Genomic DNA, 20,011 nt, shown 5'->3' on the forward strand with positions numbered 1-20,011 from the left:
TAAGTACTTAACCCGAGGTACCACTGTATTGCCCCCCCCCCACTGTATAAAATGGAGGTCTAGCATACAATTTTAGATGTTGTGACTGAAACACAGTCTAATTACTGTTTATTTTAGTCTGCTGAATGGAGTAAGGCAGTTGTAGTTATGCAGAGCCCACACCTACAGTAGGCAGAGAGAACCATCTGCATGGCTTGAAAGATAGTATTAAGTTACACATCAAAGAGAACAATATCCCAGCTTGTCTCATTTTCCTAAAATAGGGGGTGTTTGTGATATGTAGATATGTATCTACTGCAGGGGTGGGCAGCCTAGTTTCCTGTGGGTGGAAGGAACAGAAAAAAACAACGGAAAGGGTTTGGTAGACAGGAAAAACAATATGGCAGAAAGAAAGAAAGAAAGAAAGAAAGAAAGAAAGAAAGGAAAGGAAAGGAAAGGAAAGGAAAGGAAAGGAAAGGAAAGGAAAGGAAAGGAAAGGAAAGGAAAGGAAAGAAAAGAAAAGAAAAGAAAAGAAAAGAAAAGAAAAGAAAAGAAAGAAAAGGGGCAGCCCTCGCACTTGTTTCTGGTCACACTGAAAAGGGGAACATGCACTTTTGGCTCTAGTACTGCCCACACAGACTTTGGTCCCATTCACTACTGGCCTACAACCCCAGCAGAACCCTTGAAGAAATCCCTTGGCAGGACAGAGGTCCCCACTCCTTATCTGCTGGATGAAGGTGCAACATGACATCTGTGTGATTAACTCTTATGCAAAGGCCTACTAGAAAGTGGGAGACAGGACTCTTATGCTTCAAAAAGAGTCTAAAACTTCAGATCTCAACCCAAATCTTTGGAGTTGGTGTAGTATTACCTAGAGCAGGAGTGAGGGACCTCCGGCCTAGGTCCCCAGTGTTGCCTTCCAGGGTTCTCTATCCAGTCCTAAGGACTCTGACTAGGTCCATCAAAAGCAAATGCAGACATGGCATTGCAAGGACTTAAAGGCCCTGGGACACAGGCACAGAAACAAATTTCCATAAAATTTTCATAGATATCTGGGAAGTTAAGGCCAGGGTTGCCATATTTCAAAAAGTAAAATTCCTTAAGCTTTCTGAACTGTTTCCGCTGCTTTTCTCATTGCGTTGCCATACATCTGGGTTTTCCCTGACATTTTGCTGTTTCGGCAAAATCCCCCCCCCCCGACGCCATTTTTACACTGGAAAACCAGGACGTGTCAGGAATTCTCCTGACGGATGGCAAGCCTAAGTTAAGGCAGTGGTGGCTGGGTTTCTTACCAGCAATGTGGTTCACAGTGCGCCCAGCTGCCTTTTTAAGCAAAGTAAAAAAATGTACGGTAAGTTTTAGAGAAGGGACAGGAGGAAGGAGATCTGTTGTGTAAGACCTCCCAATCAGCCATAATTTTATACATGTATAAGGAAGCACTGCACTAAGATTTTTCACTTTCTACAACCCACTGCATTGTTGGCTTGCTTTTGTATTTATTTGTATTTAAAATATTTCTATGTGGCCCTTCAATGAAACTTTCAGGTTGAGTTACCAGGGAATAATCTGTTGTCTCTCGAGACAGAGGGATGCCAGCAGCAACAACACAGAAGTAACAACAACAAATAAACACCAGCAGCAATAATCATACTGCACAATCAACAAACAGCAGAAAACAGAAATTGTCAAACAGTTAAAAACCAACCATAAAATACAACGGAATGCATGAAACCACAATTAAGCTTTCAGTTCAAAAACCCAGGCAAGTAAATAGGTCTTTGCCTTGCCCTAAAATGATATCAGAGCTGGTGCCCTTAGATCAGATGACACTCTGCAAAACATCTATTTTAATACACAACTCTTTTTCAACAGACCATTTCTCCTAATTATACCACCATCTGAAAATTAAGAGAGATTGTGTGTGAAATATTTAAAGGTTAATGAATTTATCACACCAACACTTTTTCTTATTTTGGAAAATGTCTTTTCAGTTGAAGGAGGATATGTAAATCCCAAAACCCATTTTATAAATAGCAACTCATCTGATTACCTGTGGTAAGTAAAAACTACCCCACCCTCTGGCTATGAACTGGAGAAGGAAGCCTTCCTAAACTAGAACAGCTGATTTATTCCTCTCCCCCCCGCCGCCGCCTTTTAGCTAGTCAGTGTGCAGACTTTGGGAGCGGGAAAGAAGGGAGCCTATTTTCTTCTGGATGTTCATTTGCAAGGACTTCTAAATATACTTATTTAAAAGTATTTTAGTTAAAATCAATGGGACTTGCTTTCAAGTAAAGCCTTAAATTACATCACTGCTGAAATATAAGTGCTCGTTCTTACTTTGCTTTTGATATAAATGACACCAGGCCAAAACTTGTAGAACAGGCAAACTGTGTGGTTGTTTCTACCCTGCTTATGGATATAATGAGTGGCTATTACTGCCTAATGTTGACTTAAACATAAGTCACAATACAACTCCACCTTTTTCAGTTGACTTAGTGGGGCTGCACCGATGCACATGACTTGAGAATAGTAGTCAGCGATTCCCATGTAGACCCAGAGAGAGCAACGTAACAAATATTGTTGCTGTCCAGCAAATTTCACAAACCACATCCAGCATTTCCTAGGATTTCCTTTTAACTAAAGCCATGCACAGTTCTACATTACACACAGTCATTTGTTTTCCTGTTACACTAGACAAGAGCCAAGGCAATAAGGTAAAAAAAAAAATGACCCTTAATGCACAGATGGCCTCAAGGAGGGTTAAATGTGCAGGAGGATTCTAGAAGGGAGGTTGAAGCAAGTCTTGGCATGTCTCTCCTCCTAGTCAGAGGCGAAAGCTATGCGTAAGACTGCAGAATGTCATTGCCACCTCGGATTTCCCTTCAGCTTACTGATAGGAAAATGCCACAGCAGAAAGTAAAGCTGCTCTTACTACATAATTGTTAAGATTGTTTGAGTAACATTAACATGACAGTAGGAAGAGGTTGGCCATAAATATCATGCCTATTTGTATCATTAGGGGTTAGCACACTTAAATAGAGTTTTCGTATTTTTGTGCAAAGCTTTGCTATGGGGTGGGCTTCTCAAAATCAAGAAGATCACTCCAGTAGCACATGGGGGGAATCATTCAAAGGCCACTGGGAGGTATCTTGTGTAAGCTATCGCAGCAATGGGTTTAGGACATCCTTAATTCATGGGTCATGTAATGATGCTTTCAGGGACGATTCCCAACATTCTTGTCCAGAAATCTGTGCTCCCACAGAACATCCCCAAAGTTAAAGGTAAAGGTACCCCTGCCCGTACGGGCCAGTCGTGTCCGACTCTAGGGTTGTGCGCCCATCTCACTTTAAGAGGCCAGGGGCCAGCGCTGTCCGCAGACACTTCCGGGTCATGTGGCCAGTGTAACAAGCTGCATCGGGCGAGCCAGCGCAGCACACGGAAACGCCGTTTACCTTCCCGCTAGTAAGCGGTCCCTATTTATCTACTTGCACCCGGGGTGCTTTCGAACTGCTAGGTTGGCAGGCGCTGGGACCGAGCAGTGGGAGCGCACCCCGCTGTGGGGATTCGAACCGCCGACCTGACGATCGGCAAGTCCTAGGCGCTGAGGTTTTACCCACAGCGCCACCCGCATCCCAAAGTTACCAAGAGCCTATTCAGACATTCAAGAGGGCATATGGTGGAGTCCTCATACCACCTTACGATTCATTTGTGGAATCACTTGTTTGAAAATGTTGCCACATATCTTTTCACAAAATTCTTACCTCTCCTGAAGATAAAGCTAGATGGCTTATCCCCATTCCATTAAACTTCCTACATTTAAGGAATTCAGATGTTTAAGCACTTTCTTCATAGTTGAACAAGAAAAGCCCATGTGGGAATGTTAAGGACAAAGCTTGCATGTGTATCTTCTCCTGACTTTAAGTTCTTTGAACCCTTGAAGAGATTTGGTTGCTAGATTTGGTTAAGGTGCTGTCAGAAATTTGAGAATAACTATTGGGGACAGGCCAACAAAGGTCCGTATAGTGAAAGCTATGGTTTTCCCAGTAGTGAGGTATGGAAGTGAGAGCGGGAACATAAAGAAGGCTGATCACCGAAGAATTGATGCTTTTGAATTATGGTGTTGGAGGAGACTCTTGAGAGTCCCATGGACTGCAAGAAGATCAAACCTCTCCATTCTTAAGGAAATCAGCCCTGAGTGCTCACTGGAAGGACAGATCGTGAAGCTGAGGCTCCAATACTTTGGCCACCTCATGAGAAGAGAAGACTCCCTGGAAAAGACCCTGATGTTGGGAAAGATGGAGGGCACAAGGAGAAGGGGACGACAGAGGACGAGATGGTTGGACAGTGTTCTCGAAGCTACCAGCATGAGTTTGACCAAACTGCGGGAGGCAGTGGAAGACAGGAGTGCCTGGCATGCTCTGGTCCATGGGGTCACAAATAGTCAGACACGACTAAACGACTAAACAACAACAATTGGGGATGGGCACCATTTTTATCTATACACACAACATTTTACTGCACTGTGTGATCCATCCACACTGATGCTATGATTTCCCATATCTACTGTGTAGACTAGCAGCTGTGCAGTTGCAAAGATGGACTATGCTGCATCACTACATCCAAAACCTGTGTGGGAACATCTTAGTTGGCAGGTTTGGCACTATGCAATGTTAAAGAGAGAGCAATTCCTATGTTCCTTGCCGCTTCAGACAAGCCATGCACCAGCAGTGCCCCTTGTGTGTGCAGTTTTCCACACTGTCTCATATTAACATTGTTATTGTTGATTCCCAGTACCTAAGATCACCCATGACCATCACATATCAAACCCCAGTGATATAAATTTTACACTGCCTTATCTAAAAGGCCACACTATTCTGTTGCCAGTCATCAAGTATAGAGAAATCAAGTAAGCTGCATGCATGTGTGACTAGTCATTAGCCTTCAACAGTGCTATGGATCTGGTGTGTTTTAATTTCTTCTGTTTGCAGTTTTAGTATGGTACAAAGACTGCTTTCATGCTTCATTCATGCACCACACTGAGCATTTATGCAAAAGCTTCTGGGAAATTACATCCAAACAGATTTACACAACACTCCCAGAGTATTAGTCTCCTGTCCATCTTTACTAATGGGCTGTTAGTAACCATTTATGTAACCATTTATAGTGATTTTAGTGGAGGAACAAATATTACCGTTGGATCAGTAGACATCACAAAGCCATATTTTCCAGGTTTAACCCAAGACTGAATTTGAACTTGGATGTATGAAAACACACATGCCCACTAAAAAAATCACCTCCCACCCAAAAAAGCACTTATAAGACGTTTTGCTCCTGTTTATTTTTCATATCCATAACCCACATTTTAAAAAACATCCTACCAATGTATGTATTAATTGCACACAAATCTTTCAGTGAGATATATGCAAGAGAACAGTTCATACATCCTATTTGATACATGCTATTTCATGCCATTCATCTTTGCTTATAGAAAATTCCATGGTATATGTGTGGGGGGGTGTTGTATAAAGCTTAAGGACGATAGCATGGATAACTGACACTTTTAAATACATTAGAAGGAAAGTATATGATATATCTTAAAAAGCAGAGACATCACCTTGCCAACAAAGGTCCGTATAGTAAAAGCTATGGTTTTCCCAGTTGTGATGTATGGAAGTGAGAGCTGGACCATAAAGAAGGCTGATTGCCGAAGAATTGATGCTTTTGAATTATGGTGCTGGAGGAGACTCTTGAGAGTCCCATGGACTGCAAGAAGATCAAACCTCTCCATTCTTAAGGAAATCAGCCCTGAGTGCTCACTGGAAGGACAAATCCTGAAGCTGAGGCTCCAATACTTTGGCCACCTCATGAGAAGAGAAGACTCCCTGGAAAAGACCCTGATGTTGGGAAAGATGGAGGGCACAAGGAGAAGGGGATGGCAGAGGACGAGATGGTTGGACAGTGTTCTCAAAGCTAACAGCATGAGTTTGACCAAACTGCGGGAGGCAGTGGAAGACAGGAGTGCCTGGCATGCTCTGGTCCATGGGGTCACAAAGAGTCGGACATGACTAAACGACTAAACAACAACAACATATGATATATCTGCCATATACTATTATTCTGTTTCACTTGGGACACAAAATGTGGAGCAAGAAGGCATACAATTGGCCTTCTGGTTCAGTCACTTGCTTCAGTGTTCATAGACATTTTGCCTAAATTTTATTGTAACTCAACCTCCTTGTTTCTTAGCTTATTCTTGTTGGATCAATCGAACAATCATTCACTCTCTTCCTTCTAACAGCATTAAGGGTATGATCCAGGCAAAGTTAATGATTTTTCAGTTCCATTGGTTGCAGTGGGAGATATGTTGAAAGCTATTCTCACCATAGCTACCTTGAAGGAGGATAAGGCTATCAATAGCAACTAGTAATAATGTTTACGTATTACCTCCAGTGTCAGAGGTTATATGTCTCTGAATACTTAATGGGCCACCATGAGAACAGAATCCAAATGTTCTCAAGTACCGAAATTAATAGAATTTTAAATGCTTAGCTTTGCTCAAAGCGTGCAATAAAAGTCTTTAAATGACCACTATGATCTCCTCCTTTTTAGACTTATATTTCAATATTTATCATACCAAGTTCTTAGTCAAATTTATTTTCTAAAAACGACTGGTAATCAAAGAAATACAAGCTGGTTGAGGAACATTATAGAAGAAGTGGTCCCCAGCCCATTGGACTCTGTGATGTAAAATTAGATTTTGTCTGATCCTAGTTCTTAGATTCTTCCTTACACAACCACTCTAGGAAAAGTTTTGCAGGGTGGGATTTAAATCTCATAAATAAATACATAGGACAGTATTCAGCAAAATAGTTGTGCTCATATATGCAAGGATCACCACTAGTACTGTGGTACCTCAGGTTACAGACGCTTCAGGTTACAGACGCTTCAGGTTACAGACTCTGCTAACCCAGAAATAGTACCTCGGGTTAAGAACTTTGCTTCAGGATGAGAACAGAAATTGTGTGATGGTGGCGCGACAGCAGCGGGAGGCCCTATTAGCTAAAGAACCAGTGTGGTGTAGTGGTTAAGAGCGGTAGTCTCGTAATCTGGGGAACCAGGTTCGCGTCTCCGCTCCTCCACATGCAGCTGCTGGGTGACCTTGGGCCAGTCACACTTCTTTGAAGTCTCTCAGCCCCACTCACCTCATAGCGTGTTTGTTGTGGGGGAGGAAGGGAAAGGAGAAAGTTAGCCGCTTTGAGACTCCTTAAAGGGAGTGAAAGGCGGGATATCAAATCCAAACTCTTCTTCTTCTCAAGTTAAGAACAGTTTCAGGTTAAGAACAGACCTCCAGAACAAATTAAGTTCTTAACCCAAGGTACCACTATACAGTGGTAAACTCCACATAGTCCTCAGATCTGCTTCAAAGGGTTAGGGGAAAGTCCAGAAGAGATTTAGGAGTTGTGTAGGGGGAAGAAAGGGGAAGAATGGAAACATAGCTTAGTGTTACGTTGACTAGAACCTATGGCTTTTGATCCACGCATCTTGTGATCCCTATGGTCTTTTTGGAATTCAATATCCTTCCTAAAGTATTTAATCCAAAACAGCTCTGTTTTCTTCTTGAATGCTTATCTTAACACTATCAATGACTCATCTATGACTCAGATCCTTGCATGCTCACACACCCTCTTTTGTTCTGAAAATCTTGAGTGTATCCTATCCAAACAAAATTATCTGAGAACTGATTAAAGCATTTCACACCTTTCATTTTGACCAGTTTGGTATCTGAAAGAAGAATGCCATTACATGACTTGACTTGTGAACATTTAAATTTCAAAGTCAGCATAATGCAAAATTCTCAAAAACGTCATTATGATCAATATCCAGAGGTTCCTTTTGTAGCATATTCATTGTCCTATATTTACAGCTCATAAAATAAATAGTATCTATCCTCTCCAGGGCCATAGTGCTTAAAAATTGCTCATTTGAAAGAAGAAAGGGAGACATAAACCTTTGCTTGGAAACACGACTAAAGCTCTGCGGCTCCTTTTTTCAGCATCAAAAACGCATTTCTTGCATTTCTCCTGTTTCCAACAAAAATAGAAAATACAGCAGAAAAGAATAATTCTAGTAGTATCTGTGAACTGCAGTAACTATTTAAATAGTATGAATTTCAGTATCTGGTCCATGACTAAGATGGGGTTCATTTAGCATAGAAGTTAAGAGTATGAGCTATGAACAGAAGTCAGAAGTTCAAATCCTGGCTTGGCCACAAACTTGCTGGGAACTAATCATACTGGTCTTACAGGGAGGCTTGTGAAGATTACCGAGATAAGGTATATGAAGCACTTTGAGCAGTTAGGAAAAAGCGCTGTATAAATACTCAGTCGTTTAAGAGTCAGTGTGGTAGAATAGTTAGGGCAGGGATAGCCAATGCGGTGCCCTCCAGATGTTGTTGAACTACCATCAGACCCAGGCAACATGACCAAGAGTCCAAGATGATGGGAACTGTAGTCCAAAAACATCTGAGGGGCATCACATTGGCTTACCCTGGGTTTGAATGTGGGAAATCCAGACTCAAGTGTAATCTCTCTTTCTGTTTGCAGACTTTATTTTCAAAATGGCAGCAGAGTAAAGCAACTATAAATCCTAAATATAGAGGTCAAATCTGCTCTATGCTTTCCTTGCCCGGCTTGAGTCAGCAGCCCATTATCCACATTTTTAAAAATAAAGAAAAAAAAGATAGAATAGTGAAGATGGGGAGGTAAGGAAGCCATATGTGATGATAAATCAAGATCAAAGCTTGAGGCTGGAACAATGCGTCAACAGCTTTGGTCTCTTCAAATAACGCCCAAAATTTCTCCCAGGTTTATTCATGCTTATTCGGGATTTATGGTAATTGCATTCACTTTCCCCCCATTTTTTCCTAAATGTAACGTGTCCTCTTGTCTTTATTTTTTAAGAGATATCCAGGATTGTAGAACAATATGTTTTGCCACTAGAGTTGCTCTATTCCTAAAATGAGATGGTTGAAAGCAAAATTTATGCAGGCTGACAGAACCAACTTAATCCACCATCCTACTTCATACTAGATGCAAAGGCAAAATCAAAACAGATGTAGTAGATTGACTGACTTGTTTTCAGAGAACCCACACTTGACGAATATGTCTGGGTGTAAATGTGATCTAAACATTATTTTTTTAAATATATACCATGGTATTTCCTATGAATCTCACTGCTGAGATGAATAAATTTGTCTATTTTATCATCTCACCCACACTGTGAGACAGTCTCTCTCGGCATAGCCTAATTAGTCCACGGCTGCTCAGCGTGCTTTATGGCAGAGTGAAGATTTGAACCCAAGTCTCCTCGGTCCTGCTTAGATACTCTTATTTATTTATTTGTGCTTTTTTCTTTTACTTAGCCACTCACTGCGAAAGAGCCTTTGAGCAATGTAACAGGAAAGAAAATTAAGATCCAAATGTTGTTGTTGTTGTTTAGTCGTTTAGTCATGTCCTGTCCGACTCTTCGTGACCCCATGGACCAGAGCATGCCAGGCACTTCTGTCTTCCACTGCCTCCCGCAGTTTGGTCAAACTCATGCTGGTAGCTTCGCAAACACTATCCAACCATCTCGTCCTCTGTCGTCCCCTTCTCCTTGTGCCCTCCATCTTTCCCAACATCAGGGTCTTTTCCAGGGAGTCTTCTCTTCTCATGAGGTGCCCAAAAGATCCAAATGCATAGCATAAAAACAAAAAAGAGTACATTACAATAAAACCAATACTAGGATCAATAAACAGACACAATAAAACTTCAGCAGCAGAAAACAGTTATCAATAAAAAACAGAACATCCATCATTATCTGTCAAATGCCTGGGATAAGAGAGCGGTTTTTACCTGACGCTGAAAGGATGCAAATGAGGGCATTAAGCAGACCAGAGCTAACTAGGACGTCACACTGGAGCGAAGCCTGATGGAAGTGAGAACATGTTCTCTGTATTACACAGAGGAGGGTGATACTGTAACTTCCTTATAATGCTTGCTGCAATAGATGTTTGACAAGTATATGAAGTTCAGTAGGGAGAAGGCCTGCCTAATTTCAGCTGGGAGTTCCACAGACCTGGGGCCACAATACTGAATGCACAGCTGCTGGTAGATACATGGCATCTGAGCCACGAGAGACCTCTAACAGAGACTCCTCCAAAGCTTCTGTGATTGGGCAGAGATATAAAGGATCAGACAGCCCTTAAGGTATGCTGGACCCATGTTGTTAAGGGCAGTAGTCTGTTCCCAGCAAATGTCTTGCTGCAGAATTTTGCACCAGTTGGAGCTTCCAAACCAGGCCCAAGGCCCACATAGAATGCATTGCAGTAATCAAGTCTTGAGGTTCCCAATGCATGAATAGTGATTAGCCAGGCTATTCCTGTCCAAAAACAGCTGCAGTTGGTGTATCAGCCATAAAAGGTCCTCCTAGCCACTGAGGCTACTTAAGGCTCGAGTGACACAGATGGATCTGGGAGTATCACCAGATAATGTAGTCTCCCTATCTGAACTTCCATATATTCTTAATACAGTGGTACCTCGGGTTACATATGCTTCAGGTTACATACGCTTCAGGTTACAGACTCCGCTAACCCAGAAATATTACTTCGGGTTAAGAACTTTGCTTCAGGAGGAGAACAGAAATTGTGCGGCGGCGACACGGCAGCAGCAGGAGGCCCCATTAGCTAAAGTGGTGCTTCTGGTTAAGAACAGTTTCAGTTTAAGAACAGACCTCCGGAACGAATTAAGTACTTAACCCGAGGTACCACTGTATATGGACGCAGGTGGCGCTGTGAGTTAAACCACAGAGCCTAGGACTTGCCGATCAGAAGGTTGGAGGTTTGAATCCCTGTGACGGGGTGAGCACCCGTTGCTTGGTCCCTGCTCCTGCCAACCTAGCAGTTCAAAAGCACATCAAAGTGCAAGTAGATAAATAGGTACCGCTCCGGCGGGAAGGTAAACGGCATTTCCGTGCGCTACTCTGGTTCGCCAGAAGCGGCTTAGTCATGCTGGCCACATGACCCGGAAGCTGTACGCCGGCTCCCTCGGCCAATAAAGCGAAATGAGCGCCGGAACCCCAGAGTCGGCCACGACTGGACCTAATGGTCATGGGTCCCTTTACCTTTACCTTTTTACCACTGTATATACTTTTTAATTTTAGATTGGATTTTGCTGTGTAACTTTTGTATAATCCTTATATGTAGGGTTAGAAAAAGAAATTCCAATTTAGGTATTTTTCTCTCTCTTTAGGACCGCCATTCTTTCTAGCCATGATAATTGTAGCTTGGCACGCTTTCTCACACCCTGCTTAAATTTCTCCAAATTATCTTTATCTAAGGGCTCATTCAGACATCCTTTTGTGCTGCTTTTCTAGGCACAGGCTAGGGCTTTAAAGCTCCATTTCTGATCGGATATTTTTTGTCATGGTGCCTTCCCCAGAGAAAATCCATGTTTTACCACTGAATTGGAGCAAGCAGCAAGCAGCTTTATCTTCTGAAAACAGTATTACTATGTACTATGAACGTAGATTCCCAAACCACAATCCAAGTGGCTCATTCAGGTCTGCAGCATGTCTGGATTTCTGGCTGAAGACAGGAGATGGCACATCCATTACATTAAATATGTATTGATGTTAGTTGTATTTTAGTTGCTTCTCTTATTTCTTGTATTGTGTTTTATTGTATTACAATATGAATCCCATGGAATACAAAAAAAATATAATATAAAAGAAATAAGGGAAACAATCAAAATGTACTTAAAAACAATAAAGCATCTAGCACACCATATCAACAATTTTCAAGTGGTCCGGGGTGGGGTGGGTAGTTAGGGTATCACTGATCTACAACTTCTTAAATTGTATCTAGAAACTGTTGAAAATTCAGTATCAGCTTTATATTGTTCTTCAGCATTCATAAGTAATTTCTGATTTTTCTGCATTAATATCATAGCTAGAAGATACTTTATCACATTCCTCCAACATATTCTTCAGAAATTTAACTGAATCTATACATCCTTGTAATGTAAATGCTGTATCATCTGAATAATGCATAATTTTAATTTGGGTCATGGTAGGGTAATCTCTTTTATGTTTTTGTTGTCCCTGATTTGTTGTGCTAAATTTTCAAAATGTAAATTAAACAATAATGATAAGAAAGTGCATTCCTGTCTGACACATCTTTGCAGTTGTATTATGGGATGCATGATTCCATTAATCAAAATTGTACCCACAATTTTGTATATATTGCTTCAACAAAACAGCAGAAGTCTAAGTCCTGGACCAAATTTCTTCAAAATTTTAAAGCATAGGCTTCCATTCTATAGAGTCAAATGCTTTTTCTGTATCTACAAACTAAAAGAATAAAGGTGTGTTATGCTTCGGTTTCACCTTTATTAAGTTGATCAATTTGCATACAATTTATGACATTTATCTGCCTGCCATGAATCTTGTTTAATCCTTTTTTATTTATTCTTCAAGGAATTTATTAACTCTGCAAGCTAAAATGGCTGTCATAATTTTATAGTCAGTATTTTAAAGTGATATACTTGACACTAACCAAGTGCCTACCCTCGAGGACAGCTAGTGCTGGACTTGTTCAGCTTTACCTTGTACCCCAAACAGTATTTTGCTGGTTGGATGTAATGTAAAAACTTTACTAAATTCAAATTAAAATCTACTGAAATAGCTCATGGTGCCCCTCTCACATAATGGTCAGAAATAGATGACTATGTGAAGTGGCCTGACAATGCAACATCTGAACTCTTTTAGCAAACATTTTTATTTTGCAACATTTAACTACTCTCAATAGAGAGAGGGATTAAAATGTCTTCTTCTTCCAACATAGGCTGTGGCTAAGACATCAGATTTAATAATAAATCATATCTGTGGTGCTGAGGGGAGAAGACACTTCAGACAAGGCAGATTACAGAAATACTTTTTTAAAATCAACCAAAAAAATTTATTGTCAGGTTAGACAGTAACTAAGATATTAGGCGGAAAACAGAATATTGAAAAATATACGCCCCGAGAAATGTGTACAAAATTCCTTAGGCTTGAAAATTCTGTTTCAGAAACAAAAGTCCACATTGAGTAGGATTATTTGAAGTTATAGGATTATTTGAAGTTACTGAACTGAGGTATGAAATCTCAGTAATTCAATCTATAGGGTGATTAAGTCAGTGAAAGTGGGGGGTAGTGCTTTAATACAATCAAATGAAGTTACTTTGATGCACATTCTTTCAGGGAGCATTTCAAGAATTCCAGGCAGGATGTTTACAGATAAGCCGACGACAGGAGCCACCCAATCATAACTGACTAGTTGAGGGGCATGATGGGATTTCAGAAGTATAAAAGAGAGTGTTTTCAGGCAACATTCATTCTCCTCCGCTCTTCTTTTCCAGAAACCACACTCTGCCACAGCTACAGAATTTTCCACAGGATTACAAAGATAATTGAAGGTAAGTTGTTGTTTTTTCGTCTACATATGTCTTTTCTTTTTATTTGGTAAATTAATTGAAACATTGAATAGTGTCTATAATAACACTAGCAAGTGATATAGCTCTCACCACTTCATGCTTTCACTATCTTAATATAAAATAAAATAATAATGATAGGAAGCATCTTAAAAAAAAATAACAGCCAAAATTAGCCAGTGTGGTGTAGTAGTAAGAGTGCTGGACTAGAACTTGGTGAGTTTCGGTCAGTTACAGTTTCAGCCTAACTTACCTCATAGGGTTGTTGTAAGGATAAAATGGGGAGGAAGAAAACCACATATGCCACCTTAAGCTCATCAGAGGAAAGGCGGGATATAAATGTAAGAAAGAAATAGAAATCTTAATATAAAATAGCAAATTAAAGGCTGCTTTCCTGTGCAAAGTAAAACTACCAGAGAAAATATCTTGCTTCTGAGAAACTGGCGCAGCTTTTAAGGTTGACACTGTTTTTTCGGGTGGGATCACATACTGGTAAATTCAGGTTGCATGGTGGAAGGTACTGGACTTCCCATTATCTTTTTTCTCCTCCTAACTATGATTATTCATGCAACAAGTATTTAAATATGATGGCTTTTATATAGTAAATCAGGCTTCCTCAACCTCGGCCCTCCAGATGTTTTGAGACTACAATTCCCATCATCCCTGACCGCTGGTCCTGCTAGCTAGGGATCATGGGAGTTGTAGGCCAAAAACATCTGGAGGGCCGAGTTTGAGGAAGCCTGTAGTAAATTGACCTATATATTGAAACAAGGAAATTTAAAATATATTGCTGTTACATTATATTTATTCTTTCTGTATATTCATATGGAACAGTTTATGTGTGAATGTATTTGGTAAATTTCTTTTTAAGCTTTACTATATTATAAACTTTGTAGTTTATAAATCCTAGTCAGCAAAATTATTGGGAAAATAGTTCCCTAAAAAATCAGACTTCAGCTTTAATGGTCTTGGGAACTACATTGATTTTATTTGTATACTGATTCTATTTCTGTGTTCCCGGTTGAACATAGTTTGTAATATAAAATCATTTATAGGGTTGTTGTTCTTTTTACCCAACCTTTTATATTTATGTGTTTATTGATTGGTGTGTTGTTGTTTTTTTTAAAAAAAATCTCTGTATTAATTATTATAGCAACCAGTTAATATGCATGCCTGTTAGGAAATAAATTAAATTTCAGAATGGTAAAGCTGATGGAATCCTTAATCAAAATCAGCTTTACCATTTTGAAATCACATGTCATTGCTCTAGCAAAGAGAATGCAAATTTAAATGAACCCTTTTTTCCTGATTATTCCCTAAATCCAATCCTATTCAAGTTTATTTAAGAGTAAGTTCTATTGAGTTCAACAGGTTTACTTACAGGTATGTGTGTATAGGATTGTACCCTAAACTACAGCTTATTTAAATAAATCCACCACAACTCAGCCTGCAAAGAGCAAGTTTGAAACTAGTAAACTTGTTGGTTTCGACGCAGTGAAAACTGAGACTACAACTGTGCAGGTCCCTGCTTTTCACCTGGGATGCACAAGGGTGTATACAATATAGCCTTTAAAAAAATATTATCATCATCATTTATTTATTAAATTCCAAACCGCCCTTCATCCAAGGATCACAGGGCAGTTTACAATATAAAAAACACAAAAATACATAACATAATAACAAACAAAAACAATAACCTCCTATAGTTTAAAAGGCAAATATATGTGGCAGTAGCCTAGTCATTGCAGCGAGGTCATTCCAACCCTAATCCATTATGAGTAGCCTGGATATCATACTATTTAGCCTGTGAATCAACCCTTGTCAGATTATGCAACTGAAACTGAGGGGCAAGGAAGGGCATTCTTTGAACTGATTGCCCAGATAAACCCTAAAATTTGTAGGCATCTGTTAAAACAATTTCAGCTTTGATCTTCCAAACTACACATACAAAGATATTCCAGCTTCAGTTTCAAAGGCCCACAAAGCTATGTTTATAAACCTCTGTTTTTTGTGAGGAAGGAACTTTTTGGTACAAATGTTTAGAAGTGCCTCTGGAATGCTCAAAGGTGTGGGCTTTGCCTGGCACTAAGATGGAAGATGATTGACAAAATAAGAAAACCAAGAGAAACCAATATAGTAAGTTTATTAAGAGAGTTGGATTTGGCAACCACGTCTAAGGAGTTCTGGCTTTCAAAATGTACAAAGTCAGGGAAAAGGTTGGTTAGCCTCTCGTTAGAGGAATCCTTTTATCCTGCTTAATGAAGGGAAGCAACTTCATACAGCTAATCTCCACGCTGGAGCTGTCAAGAGTGCTATTAATTATGTTGCTGCTTTGTTTTGGGGTTTTTTGTGCAAATATCAGATTGAATGAACCATGAAGAGCAAGTTAATAATAACCTCTTTTATTTCTCATGCAGGTTGCTGAAGTCCTGGAGGAAAGTGAGCATTCTTGCAAGCCTAGCGAAGTGTCACTTTGAGGAGGGAAGCTTACACTGACGTTCTGGGGCACAGAATTTTGGAAGGCGGGGAAGGCAGCAGCGGTGGTGTGTGAATGCCTCTTTATAACCAATGCCAGAGTCAATAATATGGCATAGATAACAAGAAGGATTTGCTGAAGAAGAGCTACTCAGACTTGCTGACTATTTTTATTCCTTCCTTTGTACCAAAAGTCCCCCCTGCCGCTGCTCAAACACTGCTAAAAGATGCCAGCCAAGACACCCATCTACCTGAAAGCCGGCAACAATAAGAAAGGGAAGAAATTCAAGCTGAGGGACATTTTGTCTCCTGATATGATCAGCCCACCTCTCGGTGATTTTCGCCACACAATTCATATCGGGAAAGAAGGACAGCACGATGTTTTTGGAGACATCTCCTTCCTGCAAGGGAATTATGAGCTCTTACCTGGGAACGAGGGAGAGACAGCCAGCCAGTGCGAAGGCCACAATGAGTTCCTCAGGGCAAACAGCACCTCTGACTCCGTGTTTGCCGAAACGCCTTCTCCGGTCCTCAAAAATGCCATATCACTTCCTGCCATTGGTGGTTCTCAAGCCCTCATGCTGCCCTTGTTGTCACCGGTGACGTTTAATTCAAAGCAGGACTCTTTGGGGCCTTTAAGGAATCCCAGGCATAGCTGCGAGCCCGTAATGGAAGAAAAGTTGCAGGGGAAGAGCAAACACTTGGAGAATGGGAAAATATACAAAGATGACATCACATGGGAGCGGAACGTCCCAACATCGCATTATACTAATGGGAGAGACAGTCATTCATCCAGCCTTTCGGAGCAATACGCTGAATGGCAAACAGAGGAGTTATTTGACAATGGCCATCTTTCATGTGATCTAACCAAGACTCAGCCTAAATCAGAAGACTCCCTTTCAGATCTGGCAGAGCCTCTTCTTTCTTTGCAACTTGACCTTGGGCCATCACTTTTGGATGAAGTGCTCAATGTAATGGACAAAAACAAAACATAGAACTTGCTGCTTTTTTGCCTCAGTCATTCATACAAACACAGCTGAAATGTACAGGCGCCATCCAGCTAAGGTTAAGCAGTTGAGGCTGCAATCCTCCGCACACTTCTTTGGGAATAAGCCTCATTGAACTCAGTGAGCCTTACTTCTCAGTAAAGCATTGGGTGCACCTTTTGAGGATGAATGGGATTTAAGTGTGCTTAACTTTAGATGGATTGTGATTTGCGTGTTTATATACAAAACCAACTCCCTTTGCAGTAGAGAATTTTTCTAAAACAAATGACTTTAAACTATTTTTTTACTTAATTTCCATGATTTTTTTAACATGGCAAATGTCAGATAACAAGAGGAGGTATTTTAACAACACAATTTTCAGCCAATGAAACTGTTTTCTAAGAACCAAGAGTTGTCGTCAACATAATATTTGGATTAATTCTGCAAGTTAGGACAATTAATTCATTTTCAGGAACCCTTTGGTTCTCAAGGACCCTGTGTGTGCCAGGCAGAAGATTTATGAAGTGAAGGTTAAATGTTAATTAGTTCAGCATTACTTAATATGTAACTCTTTCCCAGAATGATAGTAGGGTTTTTTTTTATTAGCAATGTTTTTCATTCTGGCTGCACTGTTATTGTTGAGTGTTAATGCATAGCTCTGTGTTCAAATGGGAATGGCTTTCTTCTGTTCAACTGTTATGGGAAATATATGTAGCCAATACAAACTGGTGCCATTGAAGTTACTGGAGCCCCTTATGTGAGCTCTTATGCCAATACGTATTCAATCTTAGACAATCCAATTTTTAAAGAGATTAATTACACTCACTGCATTATTTTATGAGCTGAAATCTGTTTTTATGCACATTCACCTCAGATTCTACACACACACACACAATTGCACCAGTGAGCTGTTGCTTGGCATTTTTTTTGGAGAGCCATTGTATAAACTGTATATTTGTGTGCATTTATGAAAAATACGTATTTGATCCTTTAGCTTTGTTCCTTTGAGTTACTGACATTGACACACAAATCTTTGAAATTTTGCAATGGGTTATTTTATGATTTTAGAGGGAAGCTCAAAGGAGACTGTGCTGCAGAAGATGGTATGTCAGGGAATATAGTGATGTCCCTGCATTGTTTTAATACTTTGTGCAATACAATAAAGAGTAAAGAATTAATGTGGAAAATCATGTTTCTGTATCTGAATTACACTTTCGTGAAGAAGAGGCTTATTTCAAGATGCAGTTGAAACCCACTTACCGTACATTCCCATTACATTTTACTAGTTCTGTGCTTCAGTAGTGCCAAGAGGAAAATAACTTTCATACTTTAATTAAGATTATTGCTCTGTTCCACAACTTGCCCACACAGATTTTGCAAAATTCATTCATCCTAATTTGGAGCCCCATGTGTGTCATAGTGAGCTGATGGAGCTCTTCTGTGAAGTTCCTCACAAGTGGAGTAAGCAAATGTTTGAACTGGGCCATATTTTCTTATATGGAATTAAAGAAGTATACCCAAGGTTAAGGAAAGGTGTTCTCTTGTATCTTTCACTGCTTGGTGTTACTAGTGGTTCTGATTACCAGAGAGCAGAGAGGAAGGACCAAGTATTAACACATATGAATTCAATAACCGTGAACTTTCCACCTTCTGTCAAGTCAGCAAATATATGTTTGGAAGGTGTTGGGGGTATGAGAAAATGGTTTCATCTTTGGCAGGACTACTCACTTTGTAGTAGGGGCAACACTTTAGTGGAATCAGAAAGTGCAATGTTCCAGGACCTGTGCTGACCAGAAGTCTGATGTTTTTGGCTGAATTAAGCTTTCTGAGTTAGAGTCAGTCTCTTAAGTTACCTTTAAGAAAATGCTATTCTTTTGAAAGAGATCTCCCACTAGGGAAATATATCAGCTAATCTTACAATTAAGATAATATCCTTCTGTGTTTTGTGTTCTTTGATTATTCCCCTTGCCACTTCACTGGACAGCGAAGATTGTTGTTTAAATAGTAATCTCTCCTACTTGAGCTCATCAAATCAGAATGCTGACTTTATGAGATCCTGGCCATTTTCACAGCAGTAGACTATTCCAGGGAAAATTCTCAATAGAAAGCAGATAGTGCTGTTTTAAAACCACAAGATAGGGAGAAAGTTTATGATAAAGCTCATTTGCTAATACAAACATCCCTTTCAAGGTTTTCTGGCATAACATATGGGGCACAATCCAACTGAAATGAAGCACGCTTATAACACATCGGTTTCAGCGAGAAAGTGGAACACAAGCTTAGACCTCCCCCATTAAAATCAATGGAGTTTTAAAATGCAGAACTTTGACTTTTTAACACCAGATCAGGGAATGTGTCTGTTTTAACTTTCAGATCTAGAGCACATGAGATATGAAAGAACTTGAGACCCGCACTAGGTTTTGTGATTTTTAAACTTGGTTCACATGGAGATTCACTTTTGGTAACCCAGAAATTATCACAGATGATGATTATAAAGAACGGTTTAAAATATATGTGATAACTTGGGATACCTGGTTCTAGTGGAATATTGAGTCCTTGTCCCAAAGGATAGTGGTAGTACTGTTAAACCTTTTGAGAATTAAAAATTGGAATTAAAGTTACCCATCTCAGCATTTTGTCAATATCTGCAGTTGTGCTATTGCTTCAGTGCTAAACTTAACTCTGGAGCTTTGGCTTTATCTGACGTTCCTAAAGTTTCCTCCACAATTTAAAACAGAAAAGCTTATACAGGCACACAGTATCTTATATTTTTCCTTCAGTAGGAATAGGACTATAGGCACAAATCATCACAGTGGAACTCTATTTTAGTCTATCTGTTGTTCCTCCTCAGACTGCAAGAATATTGTCTTGCATGTTTGTTTGGGCCCTGGATAGATTTCATCAATTGTGATTTACAAATCAAAACCCTGCTGGAGAAATATGGTACCTGAAGGAACTTCAGCCCCTATGTTATAGTATTGTCCCATTATTGCCTCATTCCGGCATTCATATCAGAATGTCCTGGTTCAGCCACAATACTCTGATGCCTCAATTTAACCCTCA

General features: G+C 40.0%; 1 protein-coding gene across 2 annotated transcripts in view; it reads left to right on the plus strand.

Annotated features, from left to right (window-relative positions):
* Nucleotides 1-18,138, plus strand: part of CDC42EP3 (CDC42 effector protein 3) — a 64,947-nt gene extending 46,809 nt beyond the window's left edge. For both annotated transcript variants that reach the window (XM_053382825.1, XM_053382824.1), the window contains exons 2-3: nt 13,416-13,472; nt 15,905-18,138. In XM_053382825.1, the coding sequence (XP_053238800.1) occupies nt 16,190-16,957 (768 nt within the window). In that variant the 5' untranslated portion in view covers nt 13,416-13,472; nt 15,905-16,189 and the 3' untranslated portion in view covers nt 16,958-18,138. The remainder of the gene's footprint in view (nt 1-13,415; nt 13,473-15,904) is intronic.
* The last annotated feature ends 1,873 nt before the right edge of the window (nt 18,139-20,011 follow it).

Source organism: Podarcis raffonei, chromosome 3 (assembly GCF_027172205.1).
Source record: "Podarcis raffonei isolate rPodRaf1 chromosome 3, rPodRaf1.pri, whole genome shotgun sequence".
Classification (NCBI taxonomy): Eukaryota; Metazoa; Chordata; class Lepidosauria; order Squamata; family Lacertidae; genus Podarcis; species Podarcis raffonei.